General features: G+C 37.0%; 1 protein-coding gene across 1 annotated transcript in view; it reads right to left on the bottom strand.

Annotated features, from left to right (window-relative positions):
• Positions 1-8,383, bottom strand: part of LOC145255528 (uncharacterized) — an 85,056-nt gene extending 76,673 nt beyond the window's left edge. The window contains exon 1 of the mRNA XM_080113989.1: positions 6,109-8,383. Coding sequence (XP_079970115.1) covers positions 6,109-8,234 — 2,126 coding nt within the window. The 5' untranslated portion in view covers positions 8,235-8,383. The remainder of the gene's footprint in view (positions 1-6,108) is intronic.
• Positions 8,384-24,399: the final 16,016 nt, after the last annotated feature.

Genomic DNA, 24,399 nt, shown 5'->3' on the forward strand with positions numbered 1-24,399 from the left:
TATGCATGCTCTGCATGTATATTCTTCATTTTATTCCTTCACTATAACATGACTTTTATACCAAAATTATATTAAATGTCAGTGTGCTTCTTAACTAATCTCAAAGATGGTATCATCATCATCCAAACTGGGCTTAATAAAACCAGAAACCATGACACACATATTTATTGTAGTTAATGAAGATTGTTATCTCAAGAAGGGCCATTTCTTTTCTTGTACTCAAGAAACGTTAAATTAACGTTTACTTTTAAACATTTAGTATGCAAGAAAGTTGAAGTAACCGGAAATGGACATCAGAGTTATCTTGTGTTTCCAATCGCCTCATTATGTTTCATAAATGCAAAGTGAGTAAGTGTCCAAAAGACTAAAAAATCGAGAATATGTAAACAAAAGATATATATAACATATTTTTATTATATTTTATTAACTGTTTGCTCATATATATATATATATATATATATATATATATATATATATATATATATATTGGTATATTTAGGCAGCATTTTTTCATTCAAGCAAATATTATTAAATACAACGGAGACATTTTGTCTTATAATTCTTTTTTTTAATTTTTCAATTTTCCGTATTGTCTTTTGATATATATATATATATATATATATATATATATGTCTTGAAAGTTTTTAACCTTTAAAACTATACAAAAAAAAAAAAATTTTTTATCATTCGTTAGAAAACTATTTAGTCCGTAAGTCATTCAATCACCTGTAACCACTGTATCAACTTTCTCTCTCGAATTCACTATAATACCAGTAATATATATATAGTACCTTTAATAAGTTTCCAGACTTTTTTTGTTCAGGCATTTAAAATTGTTGTAGGCTCTTGAAAATTCAGTATGTTATTGCTATACATAATATGAGATGATTGACCAAGTTTTATGATTTAACATTCAAACCAACAGCTAAAGCAGGAATTGGAATACACCCTACTAAAGCCTGATTGTCACAGCTGATGGATTTCAAAAGAGCAATTTGGACGTGAGGACAGTTTAGAAAAATGATATGTAATAAAATACTGTTTTAAACTTGGAAAAATGCCACAGAAATGTATGAAATGCTTCACACTACTTTTGGACCATTTTGCATGAATCAAACATCAGTTTTTGAGTGGCATAAGAGATTCAAGGAAGGCAGGGAGTCTGTAAGGGATGATGAGAGATGTGGAAGGAGTAAGGAAGTCAGAACACCAGAGTTGATTGACTAAATAAAGAATTTCATGGATAAGGACCGTCATGTGTCAATAGAGACAATGTGCACAGTTTGATGTCAGTGTGGGAACTGTGCACAAAATTATTCATGAGGAACTGAAGATGTGAAAGATTTGCGTGAAGTTTGTCTCAAGGGTGATTAGAGAAGATCAGAATATTTTACCAAAATTGGCATCAAGACAGTTCCTCACCCTTTCTATAGTCCAGACCTTGCTCCCTGTGACTTTTGGTTATCTCCTTAAGCTCAAGGAAAATCTTAGAGGCTGTCGTTATGAGACAATTAAGGAGATAAAAGAGGCTGTGACAAGGGTCATTGACATGCTCACACAAGCGGACTTCCATGGGGCCTTCCAGAAGTTGTTGGAATGGTACAAGTCCATTGCAGCTTGGGTGATTACTATGGCTATGACAACAGAATATTCTTATTGTTTTGACTCTCAAGTATATATCCGACACAGTTAAAAAACCGAGAACTACATCACTATATAAAAGCATATAAGATATCAACGGATACACACTCGTCGTCAAAACAATGAAAAGAATATGCTGTTGTCATAGTCCTAATGATTACTTCAAAAGGTACTAGAGTTTCATATGTGTACTACCAATGAAAGTGCCCATATGGAAAAGTCTAGAAACTTATTGAAGGCACTATGTATATAGCAAACGCCCTAAAATTAGATTCTCTACTGACCCATACACTTAACCTGTGGAAACTGTTTTTCAACTTTTTAATCAACACACGAAAACGAAAATAGCGACAAAGGTGATGATTTATCTTCGGTTAACGTCATGCTAAAAAAACAACAACTACAAAAACATACTCATAATCATGTGTGATAACCCCCATTCTAAACAAAAACCCTTAGAAAACCATGCTTAATCGTCTGCTTAGCAAAGTTAATAATCTTATCAGCCATGTTTCGAAATAAACCCTGCTTATAAACGGTTTCCACACTTTAAAATTATACACATCGGTAGAGAGTTAAATTTTGAGATTTAATTTATTAGTTGTCTTTAATTTTTGTTTATAAGTCCCCCACTGTTAACTATTCTGTACTTTACCTGTGAATGAATTTTTAGCTGAAAATATTTTCAATACACAAATACCTATTTTATTCAAAAACTAAGAAAAACAACGAAATTTAAAATAAGTATAACCATCATTTTTTTTTTAATCATTAACTTTTGTTCACTTCAAACAAGGCATATTGCCACTTGGACATAGAGGGGCTACAGGTAACTATGTAAGGAGATGAGTGAGATATTGGTTTACATTACATTTAAACTTCTGCATGTCAGTACAGTCAAGGAAGCAGGAAGGGAATTCCAAAGTCTAACAATCTGATGGAAGCAGCTATTAAAGTAGAAAGGTTTCCTGTATCCTCAACAGTGAAAGGGTGGGATTTTGTTGCTAACCAGGTTTGTCAGGAGCATGTACACCAAGGAGGGGGGTACAAATGAAATGAGTCCATCAAAGCCTATTCCATTAAAATACTTGTAAATAAAACAGATACAAGAATGCAACATTGCAGTGATAGGACAGAGAGGAGCTTGGTTGATAGTGTGGGACCTATTATAGTGAAGACTCATTTTTAGACTCTGTCTAAGAGGGAGACTAGTAGTGGATGCACCAGCCCAGATGCGACAACAATATTCCATGTATGGCCAAATGGTGGCTTTGTAGAGATACAGGATACTCCCAGTACAAGTAATTTTCTAGCACGGTAGAGAGAGCCTACCTTCTTTGCAGCAGCCTTTGCAATGTTCTCAGTTTATGTATCCTTGAATGTTAAGTCTAGGAGTCTGAAAGATGAACTTTTAGATAGGGTATTATTTCTTAGTTTTATTGCATTTTATGGTTCAAGGATTATGTCAGAGAATTATATAACTCGGGTCTCCATATTTGCTAAAAGTACTGACATACCAACTCTTTCATGGCTTGGCATGCTTGGATGTTTGATATCTGAACACCATTGCCCATGTGTCAGACGCCAACAGTTTCTTTTCTGCACATATTGTTATTTGAGCTGACAAATCAGACCACAACAAAGCATTGTATCAACTGCAGCTGGTAAAGCAGTATAAAAAGGATGCATTTCTTCACTCCAAGCTCAAAATGGGGCTCATCTCCAGGTTTGCAATCCAGCAGTTACCTTTACCTGTTCAATCCCTACTGGAGTATGATAACAACCGTTATTATCATTGACAACAACGAGTCATTATAATCACTTTCACCACATCAACTACAGTAGTTCGTTTCTAACCAACAAACTGACTATAACTTGTGCCGGCTATCATTATCAAGATCTGCAGATTGTTCTCAGGCCTGCCAAAGTTTTACAACAGCTATGTCAAAAGTAACAGTTCTCAGCAAAAAAAAAAAAAAAAAAAGAATTTTTCAGTCAGGACAATCATCATCACAATCATCATCACTACCATATGGTAATGATCCATCATCTTTCCTGTCGATTTACTGAATCATGAACTCTTAATTAACAGAATGGCCCATCTTTATAATTTTTCTTTTTCTATTTTTTTTTTTTTTTGCTGTACCTGAAAATGGTACATAAAATCGCCTGATTGGAGACGGGAGTGATTCTATAAAATTACCTATTGTTCCACATTGACATTTTGGTAATTATGTAAATTATGGACCGTGCTGAAATTATTTTTTAGAGACCCATTCTTTGTAACTAACTATTCTGTACTTTCACCTAACAATTTAATAAACAAAAGATATAAAATTGAATTTAACTACCCCCCCCCCCCAAAAAAAAAACGCGATGGTCGTATTCTGCATAAGTACCAACATTTTTTATAATAAATTTTAATAGAGAAAGTTAACTCTGCCATGGATTTTCGGGGACTATTAAAAGTAACTTTTACCTAAAATTCGTATACAGGTAATCCATTTACATTGGATATTGTGTTTCGGAATTTAATCTCAAAAATATGTTGATTTTGCCACTAAACAAACGCACAAAAACAACTGATGACGGTGACCTACTATAAAGAAAATCTTTATATAATATGATATTATATATGATGTTACAGATAAAATACAAACGCATAAAATAATATGGTGCAAATACAAACCAAACTAAACCAACTGTTGCCGAACTAAATCTAACACTTAGGATTAGTGGGCATTTTGCAGTAGACAACAAAACGAAAAAGTGGTTACAATGGAATAATTCCAGGAGGAAATCCGGGTATGAGAGCTCAATGTGGTAAACAGAGCAATAACATAAAAATATAAAATAACATAACAACACGACAATTATGTAATTTCCGTGTTATATATATATATATATATATATATATATAGTAACTTATATTACATTTGGTAACATATATATATATATATATATATATATATATATATATATATATATATATATATAAATGTTCCAAATGTAATATAAGTTATTATTTTTCCTACCTGGATAAGTTTTGTTTTTGTTTTAACTTAAAGCATTTATTTACTTTGAAACGCAAACGTTAAGTTAGAACCGGAAAAAAAAAAAAAAAAGACGGTCACCGGAGGAATCTCAATAATCGCCCCAAAATCGAAAATGAATGAAAATTATAGAAATCCATCAAATAAATGTCATCGTGTTCTTTTTAACCAATTTTGTATTTTGTCTATATTGGAAATTGCCCAGGACAATTTAGCTTTAAAAAAAAAGTTCATTTCGTATTGTGTGGAAGTACCAAATATATACACGGTAATTATTGATAGTTATTACAATTCTTATTCAGAATTAAACCTAATAAAAAAAAAAAAAATTTTTTAAATAAAACTACAGAAAAATCTTTATGATGTACATACTCGTCATGGAACGGAAATGGCATATTAAAAAAAAATATAAAATAAATAAAAATCACATAAATTGATCAAGTAATTTCAAAGAAAATAATTTTTAAACGATTTAAAGCGATGAATTCGATGTCGGTAGCATGACAAGGTTCATCTCGCAAGTTTGAATTTTTTCTGGACTTCGCCGCCCTTATTTTTATTTATTTTTTCAAGATGGCAACGCGAGACAGTCTCATTTTGCTTACTCATAGCATTTGATTTTTTTTAGTTAAAAAATAAAACTACTTGATAAATTTACGTGATTCTTAGAATATAACATCTTTGTTCGGTGACGAAGTTTCTGTATTTGCTCCCCCCTCTAAATTTTATAATTTTCACTTTTTTTTTTTAATTTATTTTTTTACTTTTTCCCCGTTAATCTCATCGATTACAGACTTAACTTTCTGATTAAAAAAATAAAAATTTGAAAAAAGTATTTTTTTTTTGGTAATAATGCAGAAAATGATCCGTGCTGAAATAATAACGTCATTATTTAAAAAGCCATTCTTAACATGGGGAGGGGAGGGTGTTTTGTACCTATTCTGTACTTTAATCTTACAATTGAATATATAAAAAAACAACAACATATACTTTAATTAAACTTGGAAATACGATTTAAAAAACAGCGCGGATCACTTTGCATTAGAACCTAATTTTTTCTCAGCAATGGTGACCATTGCCAATGGTCACAGAGTGGGTGTTCAATTTAGTAAAACGTTATAATTGAAAAAAAAAAAAAAAAACTGATCCTTAACAATAAGTCATCAAAAAAAAAAAAAAAAAAAAATTATATATATATATATATATATATACTTTTTTCAAGTTTTTGTTTTTAATCTGAAAGTTAAGTCTGTAATATCGATGAGATTACCGGGTGTAAAAAAATTTAAGTGAAAATTGTGGAATTTAAAAGTGGGGGAGGGGACAATCTCGTAGACGTCCGCCCTGTATTTTTTTATTTTTTTAGGTTGAATTGTAAATAAGAACTATTATTACTAAAGATTATATATCTTACCTGGATGAAAGGTAATGTGGTAATATTTGTGAATCAGATTTTCTGTACATGTTATGAGTGCTTTTCTCGATGCTGTCACCGTAGGAATGTCTAAAATACGTTTCCATATATGTATAAGTTTTGTGGAATATTTCCTCAATGTCCAGGGAGACTCGTTCAATCGGGGCAACGAAACCGTTTGAAAAATCCGACAATGGAATATCCTCGTATAAATCCAGAACCATTTTATGTCTGCTGGGTACTTCAAGACAAACCAGGCTGCTAAAGGCCATGTCGGGCCTGTTTCCTTGAAAACTCGACATGACAATAACCGAATCGCGAACGTAGCAATCCAACGTCAGCACTGCATCCGGGGGCACCGATGGGTAGAAATCACCCGCTTCCACATTCATTGGGAAATGAGGTAAATAATCAAACAGTTCGCTAACATGCCACACTTCTCTATCTTCTACAGCAATTAACTCCACTAGTATTAAAGACAAGTCCATGGGTAGCTTCAGTTTTTCGTAATTACCTTTCGAGTTGAGTTTTTGGCACTTAAGAACCCGACATTCCATCTGAGAACCTCGCCGTCCGGTTTTAGTAATGTGAGTTTGGAATTTGGGCACACGGATTATGTCGCCTGCTTTTAAGGAAATGTCTCGCGGAAAATCTGTCGCAACGTCCTCCATCACAGTAAGCTCTGTACCCGGTTTGCAAAGGTAAAGGTCCGAGACACAGGTAAAGGTTCGGGGAAGACAGCGAAATGTTTGACGCAAGTTTGGACCCAAAACAAAGAACCAATCATTTTCGATGCGGGCCAGGATCTTGTCGATATATTCAACACGCCGGAGGACAACATTGGAATGTGACGCTATACTGCAGGTAAACTGCGACGATATATCCGGGTAGGAAACGATCTGTGCGCATAAAGGGAAAAACACTGGAGGCTGAGCATGTTCCGAGCAAATTTCCCATAACGTCCGTCGGGATTTGTATTTAGAAGGGTGTTCGTAATCGGGCGCTGAAAAACATTTGATAATCATATCCGAATCTAAGGGCACTAACCACTTGTCTTCCGTTTCATTGAAAAAATTGTTTTTTGTGTTCGTAGGGTCATCGACAAAACGAGCCTCAATATATATCTGCGGTATGTCCATGTAAAGAATGTCTCGTCCAGAGATTTGGGCAGATTGAAGACTGGTTTGCCGACTACGACTATTAGAAGTCGTCGGGAAATCAGTATAGGGAGATTCGTGTACATCTCGTCGATAGATACTTTCTGTTTCCTCTTCAATCCGTCTTTCCGCCGTTTCTTTTTCTTGGCTTTCTTTTATATTATCTAAAAAATAGTTTTCACTTTTCTCGTTTCGGTCGACGTTTGTAGAAGAGAAATCATCGTCGGTACCGACCCGGATGATACTATCATGGCAATTGTGTTGGTCTAGGTCATCAGCTGGCCAAAGGTAACGAGGCAACAGACTGGCCTGCACCAGTTCCCAAACAGTGTAGGTCGAATCTGTGTCGACAACAAAAGAAAAATCACCTCGACACGAGAGGGGCAACTCCATCACGTTTCCATTTTCGTGTCGACATTGTAAATATTTCCCAAAGTTACCTTCGCGGACAATCCGCCGAAACTTGAACTTGTCACCACTCTGGAAACAGGTTTTGGGGCTCTCCGTGATCTCCGTTGGGTCAGCCGTTAACGCCGGAGCGGTCGACGTTCTGTTCGCTTTAAATGTAGGCGGGCATACTTTCAACAGGTCTTTAACAGTTTCGTAAATAACTGGGGAGTTCTTGACACCATCATCCCCGATGCCCTCGTGTGGAGGTGGAAGGACTATATATTTGGCCGGGTAATCTATGGACACCTCCATGGTATCGTTGTCCTTTCTCGGAGTTGGTGGTGGTCCATCATCTGCCTTTAGTTCTTCGTCCACCTTACAGGGTGTCAACAAGACACTTTGGATGGCCATGCTTAGGAGTTCGATTGTAGAGCCACGAGTTACAGTTGGGTTAGGGTTGTCGCTGCCTGGATCAACTACGGTGACAGTTTGGGGTAAATCATAGTCGTCCACAAATTTACTTAAGTTATAATTGTCATTATCACTGTCGAAGGAGTCGTCCGCGTCCGCTTCCGCCATGTTGTTTTTCTTCCCCCCTCCTCTCTTCTCACCTGGCGGCTTTCTCACCTGAGTTTTTCTACGGATGGCCAATCGAATCACAAAACGACAGACGAGGCAAACATTGTTCACACCTGCGTCCTTATTGTTTTGCCTCGGTTTGAAATGTAAACAAAAAAGTAGATTGGTTAATAACAAAATGCAATGAGAATACGTTTTTTTTTTTTTTTTTCTTTCTCAACCTTACAAAATAACTATTATTTGTCCATTATTTATTTACCTCTCTTCTTCCCCCCCCCCAACTTTAACAAACTTAGATACACGGTATTTTTTATAGTGGGAAATCCGCCCCCCTCCCTCAATGAATCAGTTTTGATGAATGTAAAATCTGGCGTGATTGCACCAATGCAGTAATGCACCGGCACCACCAGTCAGAATTCCCTGGTCGGGTCACCTAAGGCGATTGAGACCTACTTTTTCTCTCGAAGGAGAAAGTAATTCCTGGGTAAATTTTCTTCTAAAACTAAATAGAACCATATTCCGCTATGACCTACGATTCAAATGAAATAAAACTAATTTCTAAAAAAAAAAAAAAAAAAAAAAAAAAAAATTTTTTTTAATAATATATAAAAATAAAAAACAAAGAGAAAGTAAGACAAATATATTTGTTTTCCCTGAAGTGAAATAATTTCATCGGGCCAAAATCAGCGTGTAGTATCTGTTCTGAAACTGAACTTGAATTTTTTGTTCTCGGTTAGTGGGGGAGAAATCCTTCATTACTGGGGCAATTTTTTAAATTTTGTTTCTTTCTCCACATTAAAAAAATGAACCTGGGGTCTAACTCTGCCCTCGTGGGGAGGCAAAGTAAATAGGTACATTAATAAAATGAAATGGCAATTTCTCGCATATCTACAAGGTGTCAACACATCGATGTTCTTGTTTTTTTTAATTATTATTTACTAAGATTAATCAGAGCTTGTTAAGATAGACTCGACAGATCGATTATTTTAAATGTATTGTTTTAAGCAAAAATAATATAACGAACTTAATTGGCACTTCGAAAATAGTAGTATATCTAAAAATTGTGAAAATTAATCGAATAGGAAGTTATTTCTAGTTAAAAGTAATTTTTACGGAAAACTGGGTAAAATTGCATTTTTCTTAGATGTTATAAAGTAGTCGGTAGAGAGTTCACACACAGGGGACATAACTCGGAACACAAATTTTAGATTACACTATAATGCTTTCCAACATTTTATCCTTATAGCGACATACTTTCTTTTTCTTTCTTGTTTTTTTTTACTAAAAACATAACAGTTGTTCTATTCGATGAATTTTCATATTTTTTTGATATATTACTATTTTCGACATGACAATTAAGTACGTAATAATGTTTTTGCTCTAAGCGACATATTTTAAAAAATTGATCTGTTAAGCACCGGTTAATTAAATGTTTGTTGATTTTTTTTAAAAAAACGCAATATTATTAAATATAACGAAATTTAAAGGTACTTGTGAAAAATAAGACTCCCAAGTACGTAATAATGTTTTCACCGAAAATGCGTTAGTTTAAAACATCACTGTTCTACACAAGCACTAATTCAAAATATCCTATTAAAAACTAAAAATAATCACTATGAAATAAATCGGTACTTGTTTAGTTTAATCAAGACATTAAAAAATAAAAAATATTGAAAAAGAATATATATATATATATATATATATATATATATATATATATATATATATATATATATATATATATATATGGCGATTAAGCTACACTGAATATTTCGCGTTTCATCCACTCTAGGACTCTTCAGGCTTATGCGCATAAGTCTGAAGAGTCCTAAAGTGGATGAAACACGGAATATTCAGTGTAGCTTAATCGCCATACATATTTTATAACTTACTAACTAGCTCTACCTACGTATTGAGCACTTTTGAAGTAAATATTTAAAGTTTATGCATATATTTATACTTTCGTATATTAATTTTATGTGAGTAAATTAAGTAGTTATATATATATATATGTATGTATATATATGAGCAAACAGTTAATAAAATATGTTAAAAAACACTTTGAAATGAGTTAAAAACATATTTAATCTGAAAAGGAAACACTAGATAAATGGATAGTCCTTAATCCGCGGAGTTTCGAAGAAATACTCTCCTTCTCATCAGAGGGTAGGAATTAGCAAAATGTGGGATCGGATTTTGCATGCAGAAGTATTTGATGAAACAACAAGTAAGTCAAAGATCTTACTTGAAAAAAAAAAGTTAAGCAGAGGGAATATGGTAAAGAAAAAGGTGATTACACATGAATGGATAGTCTGGTGGAAGATAAAAAATCCAGTGACGGTAAAATCCAAATGTAAAACTTCAAGAAAGTTAAAAGAATTTCCATTTGTACAAGTAAAATCCAAAGACATCCCGTAATTGGAAGAAGATGGTCCATAATAATCCAAATGCAGAAATCAATGGAATAATTCACAAACATGTGTACAAGGAAAAAAAATAATATTAATAAAAGAAAAATAAGATGTGCTTTTCACTCTACTTCCGAGACATAACTATAAATAAAAAAGATCTAGGAAGAAAAAGGAGAGAGAGAAAAAAATGATAAAGTTAAATATAAAATAATGTTATTATCCAATTATTGGATCTTATCTTATTTCTTCTTGAGTCCCAATAGGCTCACCTCATGCCTGATTATAGGCGCCATCATTCCCGCCGTGTTCTCCATGATCATCATGGATCTTTCCAAAGGAACAACGAACTAACATTCCAACAATAGGAATTCGAACTAAAGGCTCCATACTTATGGAAGCAAATCGGGCCACCGTTTTGCAAAAAGACTTACCAGAACCAAAGAACTTTCATTGCTGTTACTTGTGAATAGATTTGGAGTTTAAAAGGTATGGCTTTTGTTTGTGGAATTCATTTGCTTCTGCAGGGAGGAAATTGAGTTGTGAGAGAAAGAAATTTCTTACAAAAATGTGTATTTCTCAAAAGATTTTAACTCAAAACGATTTCTCATATTATTTTATTATATAAAAAAAAGCCAAACATTTTTAATACCTGCACTGTTTTCCTCTCCCAATCCACTTATGCCGTAATTTAGTGACTTTGCCATATATATATAAATATATATATATATATATATATATATATATATATATATATATTGTATCATTTATCCTTACTCTATGCAACAGTTCACCCAAAAGAAAAAAAAACAAGATTCTACTTCTAAGGGGCAATTACATGTAAGCTGCGTGCGGCTATGGATTTTTATCCTCGGCCCCCAAAATCAACAGATTAGAGCATTCTTGTAATGACCTGGTTCCTGGTGATTGCGGTGTGATGTTAGTTCTGTGCCGTTCTAGGAGGTCCATCCTCCCGGGCTTTGCTTTCTCTCTTTGAGAAGGGGTTAGTTTACTGCTAATCGCCTGAGGCGCCCCTACTGGGGAATGCCGACGGGGCTACCTGGGAAGTTTTTTTGCAGGTCAGTGTCTCTCCTTCGGGGGGAGGGGGTTGACATCTCAATCCCACTTTCCAACTCTGCCGTTTAAGTTCTTGCAGTAGGAGAGAACTAAAAACCTACACGTAAGAAGCATGAAATACTTTGCAGCATTTTTTTTTTTTAGAACTTAGAATGGGGGCTCAACTTTGCACATCAATATAACGTAAAATGATCACTCAGTTTTTGACCAATCCAAATAGTGTATTTAGGACATGTAACCAACTTTCGTTTTTATTTAAATAGCATTAAGAACATTTATGGCAAAAAAATAGCTTCATTTTGCACGTAAATAACACCTCAATGAAAACTAGATCAAAAACATGTAGTCGAGAAAGAGGCTGGCACATTTTTTTTTTTTTACAAGGAAGTCATCACTTATCAAGGCCTGGAGGCCACTCAGGGATAAGGGTTATTGCGTGTACAGTAATTAATGGGATAATATCATAGTAATCACTAGTAATGAAGATCTGATAAAATGTCTTACTTAAGGGGGTGCTTCATCAGGGTCTTGTTTATGTTGGACTTGAAGACATCCAAGTTGTAGTCAGGTGGGAAATAGGCAAACGGAAGAGAGTTCCACAGGCGTGCACTTCTAAGAAAGAAGCTTTGTTCATGGAATCTACGTTTTAATTTAGGCATAGATAAAGAGTGGGGAAAATTACTGACAGTGGTTTCAGCTAGATGGGTGTTTTTTGTGAAAGATTGGCAAGGGAGAACCAGAGATTGGAGCTTAGACAAGCACTTCCTATGGAAATAATGATAAAACAAAGACAGGCTCGCAACGCCCCTTCTGTGGGAGAGAGGTTGCAGGGAAGAGAAAAGGGCATCCCCCACTAGGCTACATAGTTTATTTTGTACTCTGTCAAGGCAAGATAGGCTGCTTTTAGTAGCTCCTGCCCAGATGTGGCAGCAGTATTCCATCCTTGGACATACTTGGCTTTTATATAGATAGAGAATTGCATCAGCAGTGAGATATCTACTGGAGCAGTAGAAGGATCCCACCATCTTTCCCAGTGACCTTGGTAACAGATTTGATGTACGTGTTCCATTTCAGATCAGGAGTAAAGGTCAAGCCCAGAAGCTTGTCAAAATATGGAGCCTCCCCAAGACGAGAGCCATCCATTTCAATTGATGCCAGATAGGGATCAAAGCGTTGATGATGTAAAGATAGAAGCTTGGTTTTAGATGCATTAAAAGTAACCAGCCACGTTTTCCCCCATTGTACCACGTGCTCAAGATCAGAGGAGAGAGAATCAGAGAGAACTTTGTCATTACAGCCTTTGATGTGTTGCCATAGATGGTCGTGTCATCAGCATAGATGTCAACAAATGATTTAAGTATGTGTTTTTGGGAGATCATTGATGTAGATCAGGAAGAGAGTTGAGACACCAGCATTAATACTGCTCATCAACCACTATTCTTATGAGCCTATCAGAGAGAAATGATTTAATAATTGAGAAAATATTTCCAGCTTGTGAAGTAGGCCTTTATGCCATACCTTATCAAAGGCCTTTGATATGTAAAGAGTAATTGCCCTAGAAAGGAAGCCTTTGTCAAGAGATTCACTAATCCTATTAGATATAACCGTTAGCACATCTGCTGTAGATCTAGCAGAACGGAAACCATATTGCATGTCACTAAGAAGGTTATTTCTGCTGAGGTGGTTGACTACTTCTTTATTTAATATGGATTCCAGCAACTTACTCATGACACACAGGAGACTTATTGGTCTGTACTGAGAGGGAGATGACCTGTCATCTAAATTCTTAAATACAGGACATACTGATGAGATTTTCCAGGGTGTTGGGAAGCAATTCTCCTTAAGACAATGCTTAAACAGTTTTTTAAGTATGGGAGCAAGTTCTGGTTGGAGCTTTTTCAACACTATAATTGGAATGCCGTCAGGGCCAGTTGCTTTACTGGAATCAAGGTTCTTGATTAGCTTGGCGACCTCATACACAGATATTTGTATGTTACCTAGCATGTTCTGTGTTGTAGGAGGAAATATGGGGAGTTCATGGCCTTGGTCGCATAGGGTAGAATTAGCTGCAAAGTTCTTGGCAAATAGTCTGGCTTTGTCTGATGCTGACGAGATGACCTCTGGTCCATTGATAATGGTTGGGATAGAACACACACTTCTGTTCAGGATCCTATTTGTTATTTGCAAAAACTGGTGGGAAACAAGCCGCTGATCAGCTACTTTGGATTTAACAGACTGGGCATATAGCTCTCTTGCATTCTTTATTACTCTTTTACAGTGGTTGCTGGCAGTCCTGAAAGCAGCTTTAGTGTCAGGACATCTATTACATTGGTAGCTGTGGAAAAAGTAATTTCTGTGCGTGATGGCAGCAGCACATTCTGGGGAGAACCATGGCTGGCTGTTAGGTTTTTGTTGGAATGTTTTAGATGGTATGAATCGGTCTATACCTACAATTAACCATTCCATCAGGTCTGATACTATAGAGGACAAATCCTTTTTAAACATGGAATGCAGAGGTAGATCAGATATAAATGTATGGAAGCTATCCCAGCCAGCCATAGAGTATCGGTATACAGTACAGTGGAGGGGTACGTCTGGGGACTTATTAAATTTCATTTTTATCTTAACTGATACGACGGAGTGGTTGGAGGATCCTAGAGGAGAAAGAACGGAACATGAACATAGCTCAGGGGAAGTTGAGAGAAAAAGATCTAGGAGGCTTGCATATTGACCTGTACACGAGCACACGGGTGGGCTTGCAAACAATCTGAGTGAGGTCATAATCAGTGGCAAAATCATGACAGAACCTCCCCTCATCGTCTGTCTTATTTGAGTGGGTCAGCCATTCCATGTTATGGACATTGAAGTTACCACAGATGTGGATGTTAGTCGAGGGATTTGCAGACAGGATATGGTCTATTTTCTCAGATATACTCTTAAAGATAGTAACTCCATTGTTATGGGGCCGATAGAGGGCAAATATAAATGCAGCGGTGTAAGCAAGTGCAACCCAGAAGCACATATAAGGCAAATTAGGATCTTCCCTAGAGATATCCTTGCCACACGGGAAGCCATATTCCATGCCCATGGCGATCTTGGGGGTCAGATTTAGATGTTAAGTTAGAGTATTCGTTAATTATGAACTCATCTAGGGAAATGGTCGGCCCTGTTCCAGTTCTGCTTAGAAAGAATATGTCCGGTTTCGACTCCTGTAATTGGGTTTCAACCTCTGGAAGGTTGGAACATAGACCCCTAATATTGGAGAAGGAGACATGGCAGTAGGTGTCTATGTTGGAAGATGGGGTTCTAGGTTTATTCGAGTTTTTTTCCTGGAGATATTTCATGTTGAGGTTTTGGGATTTGTGGAACAGGTCGGCATACTTGGTTAGAGCAGGATAGAGAGGGAAAGTAAGAGAGAAAAAGGACAGGAAATTTTTTTTCTTTTTTATGTAGCACATGATAAGGTAAAGCCGTAACAATTACCCACTAGTATGGCATCAAGAGGCCCTACCAGAAACTACTGTATGGTCCAGATTCCATTCACTAAATGACAATACAGCAGCCCCAGTACTTTGCGCCTGCTGATAGGGCAGCATCCTTAGTGGTTAATCCAAGGTTCGGGTCCCTGACTCTCAAGCGGATAACGTCAGCCCAAACGAAACGTTTCCCTCCAGCACCCTTACTAGTGACATGGCCACAAGGATAGACATAGAGACAGAAAAATTTCCGACATCTTAGACTACTGTTCACCGACCTGGAAAGCAGCTTTTTCTTCACCCTTTGTAAGAAAAATCACTCATTTGAATGAGGACTGAGGGACAAAAAAGAAGAAGCGAGAGTTACTGGAGCTGCCGATAACACATCCACTGTATTATCTACTCTCCATTAAAAAAGGGGGGGGGGGAATAGGTACAAGGGACTTATCAATATCTACTTAGTAAAGTCTGGTGCTCAATTATCAATTCAGTACGCTTTTTGAAGATCATCTCCCCTCCCATATTAATGTGGGTATGTTTTTGGCGTTATCTATCTCGAGTTTGAATAATTCGAGCTTCACCTTATAATTAGAATCCAATAATGAACTTTTATCAATTTGTGAAGTCGGCTTAATATTAATTTACATTTGAGTTTAGATAATTATTCAAGGTTTTAGTTTGGGAGGTTCTCGTTTTCATAGGTGACTTTCTTTTTTCCTTTTCGTTTTACATGTAACAAGAAAATATTGGTTAATAGCATATTTGACAAAAATAATTTCAGAACAAAAACGAAAAAAAAAAAAGCAAGACAAGATTGGTGAAATTTAGTTACGAGTTTTTAAGTCAAATCTGTAATAAGAAAACAGTTAGCGGTAATTTGTACAAAATAGATTTCAAAAAGTTAGATAGAAACATTTTTTAACCTTAGCTTAAGAGTCTGGAAACAGCGACCTACCCCTCTTCAGGTCATATCGGAAGTGGGAAGCTGGCAGACTTTCATTCTAGATACATAAAGATATGGTGGACGTTGTGTGTGTATGTTCAACCTGAACTAGCGCCCATACTTACAAAACTGTTTAAGCATTGTCTTAAGGAGAAATTGCTTCCCAACACCCTGGAAAATCTCATCAGTATGTCCTGTTTTTAAGATTTTAGATGACAGGTCATCATACTTCACAAGATTTCCAGCTACCGTATAACTGGAAATGTTTTCTCTATCATTAAATCATTTCTCTCTGATAGGCTCATAAGAGTAGTGGTCGCTGGACAAAAATCAGAGTATTAATGCTGGAGTCCCTCAAGGGTCCATCCTGGGCCCAACTCTCTTCCTGATCTACATCAATGATCTCCCTAAACACATACTTAAATCATTTGTTGACATCTATGCTGATGACACGACCATTTACAGCAACACATCAAAGGCTGTAAATAACAAAGTTCTCTCTGATTCTCTCTCCTCTTATCTTGAGCGCGTGGTTCAGTGGGGGAAGTCGTGGCTGGTTACCTTTAATACATCTAAAACCAAACTCCTATCTTTACATCATCAACGCTCTGATCCCCATTTGGCATCAATTGAAATGGATGGCTCTCGTCTTGGGGAGGCTCCATATTTTGACAAGCTTCTGGGCTTGACCTTTACTCCCGATCTGAAATGGAACACGTACATCAAATCTGTTACCAAGGTCACTGGGAAAGATGGTGGGATCCTTCTACCGCTCCAGTAGATATCTCACTGCTGATGCAATTCTCTATCTATATAAAAGCCAAGTACATCCAAGGATGGAATACTGTTGCCATATCTGGGCAGGAGCTGCTAAAAACAGCCTATCCTGCCTTGACAGAGTACAAAATAGACTTTGTGGCTTAGTGGGGGATGCACTTTTCTGCAACCTCTCTCTCACAGAAAGACGTTGCGAGCCTGTCTTTGTTTTATCGTTATTTCCATGGCAGGTGCTCGTCTGAACTCCAATCTATGGTCTCTCCTCGCCAATCTTTCACAAAAAAACACTCGTCTAGCTGAATCCACTGTCAAAAATATTTCCCACTCTTTATCTGTACCTAAATCAAAATGTAGATTCCATGAACAAAGCTTCTTTCTTAGAAGTGCACGCCTGTGGAGCTCTGTTCTGTCTGCCTGCTTCCCACCTGACTACAACCTGGATGTCTTCAAGTCCAACATAAACAAATTCCTGATGAACCGCTCCTTTAAGTAGACACTTTATTAAATCTGCACACTAATGTAATGTACTTACAATAACTCTTATCCCTTATAGCTTCCGGGCCTTGATAAGTGGTGACCACCTTGTAAAAAAAAAAAATTACGGAGAGTTGATGGCCTTGGTCGTATTGGATAGAATTAGCTGCAAAGTTCTTGGCAAATAGTTTGGCTTTGTCTGATGCTGACGAGATGACCTCAGGTCCATTGATGATGGTTGGGATAGAACGCACGCTTTTACAGTGGTTGCTGGCAGTCCTGATAGCAGCTTTAGTCTCAGTACATCTATTACCTTGGTAGCTATGGAAAAAGTGATTTCTGTGCACAATGGCAGCAGCACATTCTGGGGAGAACCATGGCTGGCTGTTAGGTTTTTGTTGGAATGTTTTAGATGGTATAAATCGGTCTATACCTACAATTAACCATTCGGTCCGGTCTGATACTATAGAGGACACGTCCTTTTTAAACATGGAATGCAGAGATAGATCAGATATAAATGTACAGAAGCTATCCCAGTCAGGCATAGATTAAATAAAGGGTGATAACTCCAGTTAATAATTTTCTAGATTAATTACAGGGTTATGAACTTGAATTATTTTTCTTTCTTAGCTAGTTTCTTTCTCGACTTATTTATAAAGATGGTGACTATATTTTTCTGGCATAGTTTTCAGTTCGTATTTTACATATACGGTTAAACTTGCTATGACTTGCTTTTAACATTTTTTGTTAAATATATTTTTTTTGTTTTGTTTTTACTAACACATGATTTAAGTATTAATGCTGACACCATGCCGAAGGACATTTAATTCTAAATAATTTAAGTGACTAAAACAGAAATGAACCCTAAAAAATATATGCAAAATATTTCTTCGTCTGTGCTAATCACTAAATAATACTAAAATAAGAAAACATTTTCGCAATTGTCCATATAGTGTTCCAATTTTCTTTCTTTTTTTATAGAAACTTTGCTTTTGCTGAAGATGGGACATCCCATCAGTTACCAGACATTTACCGACTATTTCAGTGACTCCAACCAAGGGATCTTTTTTAGGATTCTAAGTGTCCCTTTAAGCACAATTTGCACTTGGTTCACTGGGTATATAGGCCAGATAGTTTTTTAAATTCTTTTTTATGAGCTTGTTAACTCATGTGGTTATTATTAATCTATATATCTATAAAATTAAGAATGCATGTGTGAGGACACTTCTCAATCTATATACTTAACGAATTTTTGATCTACAGACTTGAAATTTAGTATATAGGGTATTCAGACGTGGAAAACATTTTAATAGATTTTCATCCGAAAAAAAGGGCTGCTAAGGGATCAAAATTGAAAAATTGTTACTTGAGATCAATCAGATTTTTATCTGTTTGTGAATTGTTTCACGAATGTGCATGCATGAATCGTTCACATGACAGCTGCCTTATGTTACGAATAAGTATGTTTGAAACACTTTAAAGACTGTGTCAAGCTGGTCTAATGGTTATCGTACTTGACTCACTATCTTAAGGCTTTGGTTTCTATCTCAGCGCGAGTATTTTTTTTTACTAACAAGAAGTAAACTGTTTAGAAAAAACATAATACTCACATGCACATGGCTCAGTTTCTTTCAGATTTTTATTTTTACTTCATTTTTTTAAAAGAAATTTAATGTCACGTTTAAAAATGTCACTAGTAAGGGTGCTGGAGGTAAACATTTTATCTGGGCTGACGTTATCCGCCTGATAGTCAGGGACCCGAACCTTGGATTAACCACTAAGGAGGCTGTCCTATCAGCAGGTGCAAAGTACTGGGGCTGCTGTATTGCCATTTGGTGAATGGATTCTGGACCATGCAGTAGCTTCTGGTAGGGCCTCTTGATGCCATAATAGTGAGTAATTGTTACGGCTTTACCTTATCATGTTCTACAAAAAAAAAAAAAAAAATTCTTTGTTTCTTTTTCTCTCTTAGTTTCCCCTCTCTGTCCTGCTCTAAGTAAATCTGCCGACCTAGTCCACAAATTCCAAAATTCCATCATGACAAGTTTCAAGAAAAAATACACGATTAAACCTGGATCTCCAACTTCCAACGTAGACCCCCACTACCATATCTCCTTCTCCAACATAAGGGGTCTACGTTTTAACCTTCCAGAGGTTGAAACCCAATTACAGGAGACTAAACCAGACCTTTTATTTATAAGTGAAACTGGTATTAGCCAGGCTATTTCCCTAGAAGAGTTCACAATTAAAGGATACTCTAACTTAACTTCTAAATCTGACCCCCAAGATCGCCATGGGCATGAAATATGTTCCTATATTAAAGATGGCTTTCCATGTGGTGGGGAGATCTCCAGAGAAGATCCTTACTAACCCTATATGTGCTTCCGGGTTGCATTAGCTCACAGTACTGCATTTATATTTACTCTCTATTGCCCCCACAACAGCGGAGTTACTATCTTTAAAAGCATATCTGAGAAAATTGACCAAGTCCTATCTGCTTATCCTTCAGCTAACATTCACGTATGTGGAGTCTTCAATGTTCACAATGTCGAATGATTGACCCACTCAAACAAGACTGATGATGAGGAGAGGTTCTGTCATGATTTCTCCATTGCTTATGACCTCACTCAGATTGTTCACGAACCAACCCGTGGGCCCGACAATGATGGCCAGTATATGAGTCTACTAGACCTTTTTCCCACAACTTGCCCTGAACTATGTTCAGTTTCTGTTCTGTCTCTTCTTGGATCTTCCGACCACTCTGTTGTATCGATTAGAATAAAAATAAAATGTAATAAGTCCCTAGACATACCTCTCCATCGTACAGTATATCGATACACTAAGGCTGACTGGGATAGCTTCCATACATTTATATCAGATCTACCTCTGCGTTCCATGTTTAAAAAGGATGTGTCCTCTATAGTATCAGACCTGACGGAATGGTTAATTGTAGGTATAGACCGTTTCATACCCTCGAAAAAGTTCCAGCAAAAACCTAACAGCCAGCCATGCTTCTCTCCAGAATCTACTGCTGCCATTGTGCACAGAAATCACTTTTTCCACTGCTTCAAACGTAATAGATGTATGGAAACTAAAGCCGCTTTCAGGACTGCCAGTAACCATTGTAAGAAAGTAATAAAGAATGCAAGAGAGTTGTATGCTCAGTCCGTCAAGTCCAGAGAAGCTGAGCAGCAACTTTGTTCCCACCAGGTTTTGCAAATAGCAAACAGAATCCTGAACAGAAGCGTGTGCTCTATCCCAACTATCATCAATGGACCTGAGGTAATCTCATCAGCATCAGTATTTCCTCCTGTATTAGAAAACACGCTATGTGATATACAAATATCTGTTTGTGATGTTGCCAAGTTAATCAACAACCTTGATTCCAGTAAAGCAACCGGCCCTGACGGTATTCCAATTATAGTACTCAAAAAACTTCAACCTGAACTAGTGCCAATACTTACAAAACTGTTTAAACGTTGTCTTAAGGAGAAGTGTTTCTCATCACCCTGGAAAATCTCATCAGTATGTCCTGTATTTAAGAATTCAGGTGATCGCTATGTCCTGTATTTAAGAATTCAGGTGATGTGCATCATGAGTAAGTTGCTGGAATCTGCGTTAAATAGAGAAGTAATCAACCATCTCAACAAAAATAACCTTCTTAGTGACACTCAATATGGTTTCCATTCTGCTAGATCTACAGCAGATGTGCTTACAGTTATATCTCATAGGATTAGCAAATTTCTTGACGGAGGCAACCTTTCTAGGGCAATTGCTCTTGACATATCTAAGGCCTTTGATAGGGTATGGCATAAAGGTTTACTTCTCAAGATCTCTAGCTATGGTATAGCTGGAAATGTCTTCTCAATTATTAAAACATTTCTTTCTGATAGGCTCATAAGAGTAGTAGTTGAGGGGCAAAAATCAGAAGCTCACAGTATTAATGCTGGTGTCCCTCAGGGGTCCATCCTGGGCCCAACTCTTTTCCTGATTTACATTAATGATCTTCCAAATCACATCCTTACATCATTTGTAGACATTTATGCTGATGACAATACCATTTATGGTAGTACATCTAAGACCGTAAATGACCAAGTTCTCTCTGATTCTCTCTCCTCTGATCTTGAGCACGTGGTACAATGGGGAAAGGAGTGGCTGGTTACTTTTAATGCATCTAAAACCAAGCTTCTCTCTTTACATCATCAACATTCTGATCCACATCTGGCATCAATTGAAATGAATGGCTCTCGTCTTCAGGAGGCCTCCAGTTTTGACAAGCTTCTGGGCTTGACCATTACTCCTGATCTTAAATGGAACACGTACATCAAATCTATTGCCAAGGTCGCTGGAAAAATGGTGGGATCTTTCTATCGATCGAGTAGATATCTCACTGCTGATGCAATTCTCTATCTGTATAAGAGGCAGGTACGTCCAAGGATGGAATACTGTTGCCACATCTGAGCAGGAGCTGCTAGAAAGGACTTGTCCTGCCTTGATAAAATAGACTTCGTAGCCTCGTAGGAGATGTCCTTTTCTCTTCCCTGCAACCTCTATCTCACAGAAGAGATGTTGCGAGCTTGTCTCTGATTATCGTTATTTTCATGGAAAGTGTTCGACTGAGCTTCAGTCTATGGTCTCCCCTCGCCAAACTTTCGCAAGAAACACTCGTCTAGCTGAAAACACTATCAATAATTCCCCCAACTCTTTATCTGTGCCTAAACCTAAACGTAGATTCCATGAACAAAGCTTCTTTCTTTGAACTGCACGCCTATGGAATTGTCTTCTGTTTTCCTGCTTTCTGGCTGACTAAAATATGGTTGATGTTCAAGTCTAACGTAAATAAGTTCTTGATGAGCCGTTCCATATAAGTTAAAAAATTTACCGAATTTTCATTACTAATGATTACTATATTGTCCAATTTCTACTATACACTCTTTAACCCTTATCCTTGAGTGGCCTCGTGGCCTTGATAATGTGTTGATGCCTGTGTAAAAAAAAAAAAAAAATACCTGCGGTATTTCTGTTTTTAATAAACTATCCTGGGTGTCCGGGTGTTTGGAGGTGTGTGTTGAGCAAAATCAAAAAATATAGTAGGCAGGCTTCAACCCATACCGCGAAGGAGGAAAAGAATGTGAAAAAAAAAACAAAAATACCTGACGTCTTTACTGGTGCATCCATCACTAAACCGGAAGTAACGTAGGTTTAAATTAAGGCTACGTTTAGGTTTAGGCACAGATAAAGAGTTGGGGGAATTATTGATAGTGTTTACAGCTAGACGAGTGTTTCTTGTGAAAGTTTGGCGAGGGGGGACCATAGATTGAAGCTCAGTCGAACACTTCCCATGAAAATAACGATACATCAGAGACAAACTCGCAACATCTCTTCTGTGAGATAGAGGTTGCAAGGAGGAGAAAAGGACATCTCCTACGAGGCTACGAAATCTATTTTGAACTCTATCAAGGCAGGACAAGTCCTTTCTAGCAGCTCCTGCCCAGATGTGGCAACAGTATTCCATCCTTGGACGTACCTGGCTCTTATATAGATAGAGAATAGCATCAGCAATGAGATATCTACTCGATCGATAGAAAGATCCCACCATTTTTCCAGCGGCCTTGGCAACAGATTTGATGTACGTGTTCCATTTAAGATCAGGAATAATGGTCAAGCCCAGAAGCTTGTCAAAACTTGAGGCCTCCTGAAGACGAGAGCCATTCATTTCAATTGATGACAAATGTGGATTAGAATGTTGATGATGTAAAGAGAGAAGCTTGGTTTTAGATGCATTAAAAGTAACCAGCCACTCCTTTCCCCATTGTACTATGTGATCAAGATCAGAGGAGAGAGAATTGGAGAGAACTTGGTCGTTTACTGTCTTAGATGTGCTACCATAAATGGTAGTGTCGTCAGCATAAATGTCTACAAATGATGTAAAGATGTGATTTGGAAGATCATTAATGTAGATCAGGAAAAGAGTTGGGCCCAGGATGGACCCCTGAGGGACACCGGCATTTATACTGTGGGCTTCTGATTTTTGCCCCTCAACTACTACTCTTATGAACCTATCAGAAAGAAATGATTTAATAATTGAGAAGACTTTTCCAGCTATACCATAGCTAGCGATCTTATGAAGTAAACCTTTATGCCATACCCTATCAAAGGCTTTAGATATGTCAATAGCGATTGCCCTCGAAAGATTGCCACCGTCGAGAGATTTGCTAATCCTATGCGATATAACTGTAAGCACATCTGCTGTAGATCTAGCAGAACGGAAGCCATATTGAGTGTCACTAAGAAGGTTATTTTTGTTGAGATGGTTGATTACTTCTGTATTTAACACAGATTCTAGGAACTTACTCATGACGCACAGGAGACTTATTGGCCTGTACTGAGAGGGGGATGAGCGATCACCTGAATTCTTAAATACAGGACATACTGATGAGATTTTCCAGGGAGATGGGAAACTATTCTCCTTAAGACAACGTTTAAACAGTTTTGTAAGTATTGGCACTAGTTCAGGTTGAAGTTTTTTGAGTACTATAATTGGAATACCGTCAGGGCCAGTTGCTTTACTGGAATCAAGGTTTTTGATTAGCTTGGCAACATCACGTACAGATATACGTATATCACATAGCGTGTTTTTTGATACAGGAGGAAATATTGGGGGTTGTCGGTCTTGGTCGCAAAGGGTAGAATTAGCTGCAAAGTTCTTGACAAAGAGTTTGGCTTTGTCTGATGCTGACGAGATTACCTCAGGTCCATTGACAATAGTTGGGATGGAGCACACGCTTCTGTTCAGGATTCTGTTTGCTATTTGCCAAAACTGGTGGGAACCAAGCCACTGCTCAGCTACTTTGGACTTAACAGATTGAGCATACAACTCTCTTGCGTTCCTTATTACTTTCTTACAATGGTTGCTGGCAGTCCTGAAAACGGCTTTAGTTTCCATACATCTATTACGTTTGAAGCAGTGGAAAAAGTGATTTCTGTGCGCAATGGCAGCAGCACATTCT

The sequence above is a fragment of the Euprymna scolopes genome, chromosome 3 (genome assembly GCF_053919585.1).
Source record: "Euprymna scolopes isolate OS-2025 chromosome 3, ASM5391958v1, whole genome shotgun sequence".
In the NCBI taxonomy this organism is placed as follows: Eukaryota; Metazoa; Mollusca; class Cephalopoda; order Sepiida; family Sepiolidae; genus Euprymna; species Euprymna scolopes.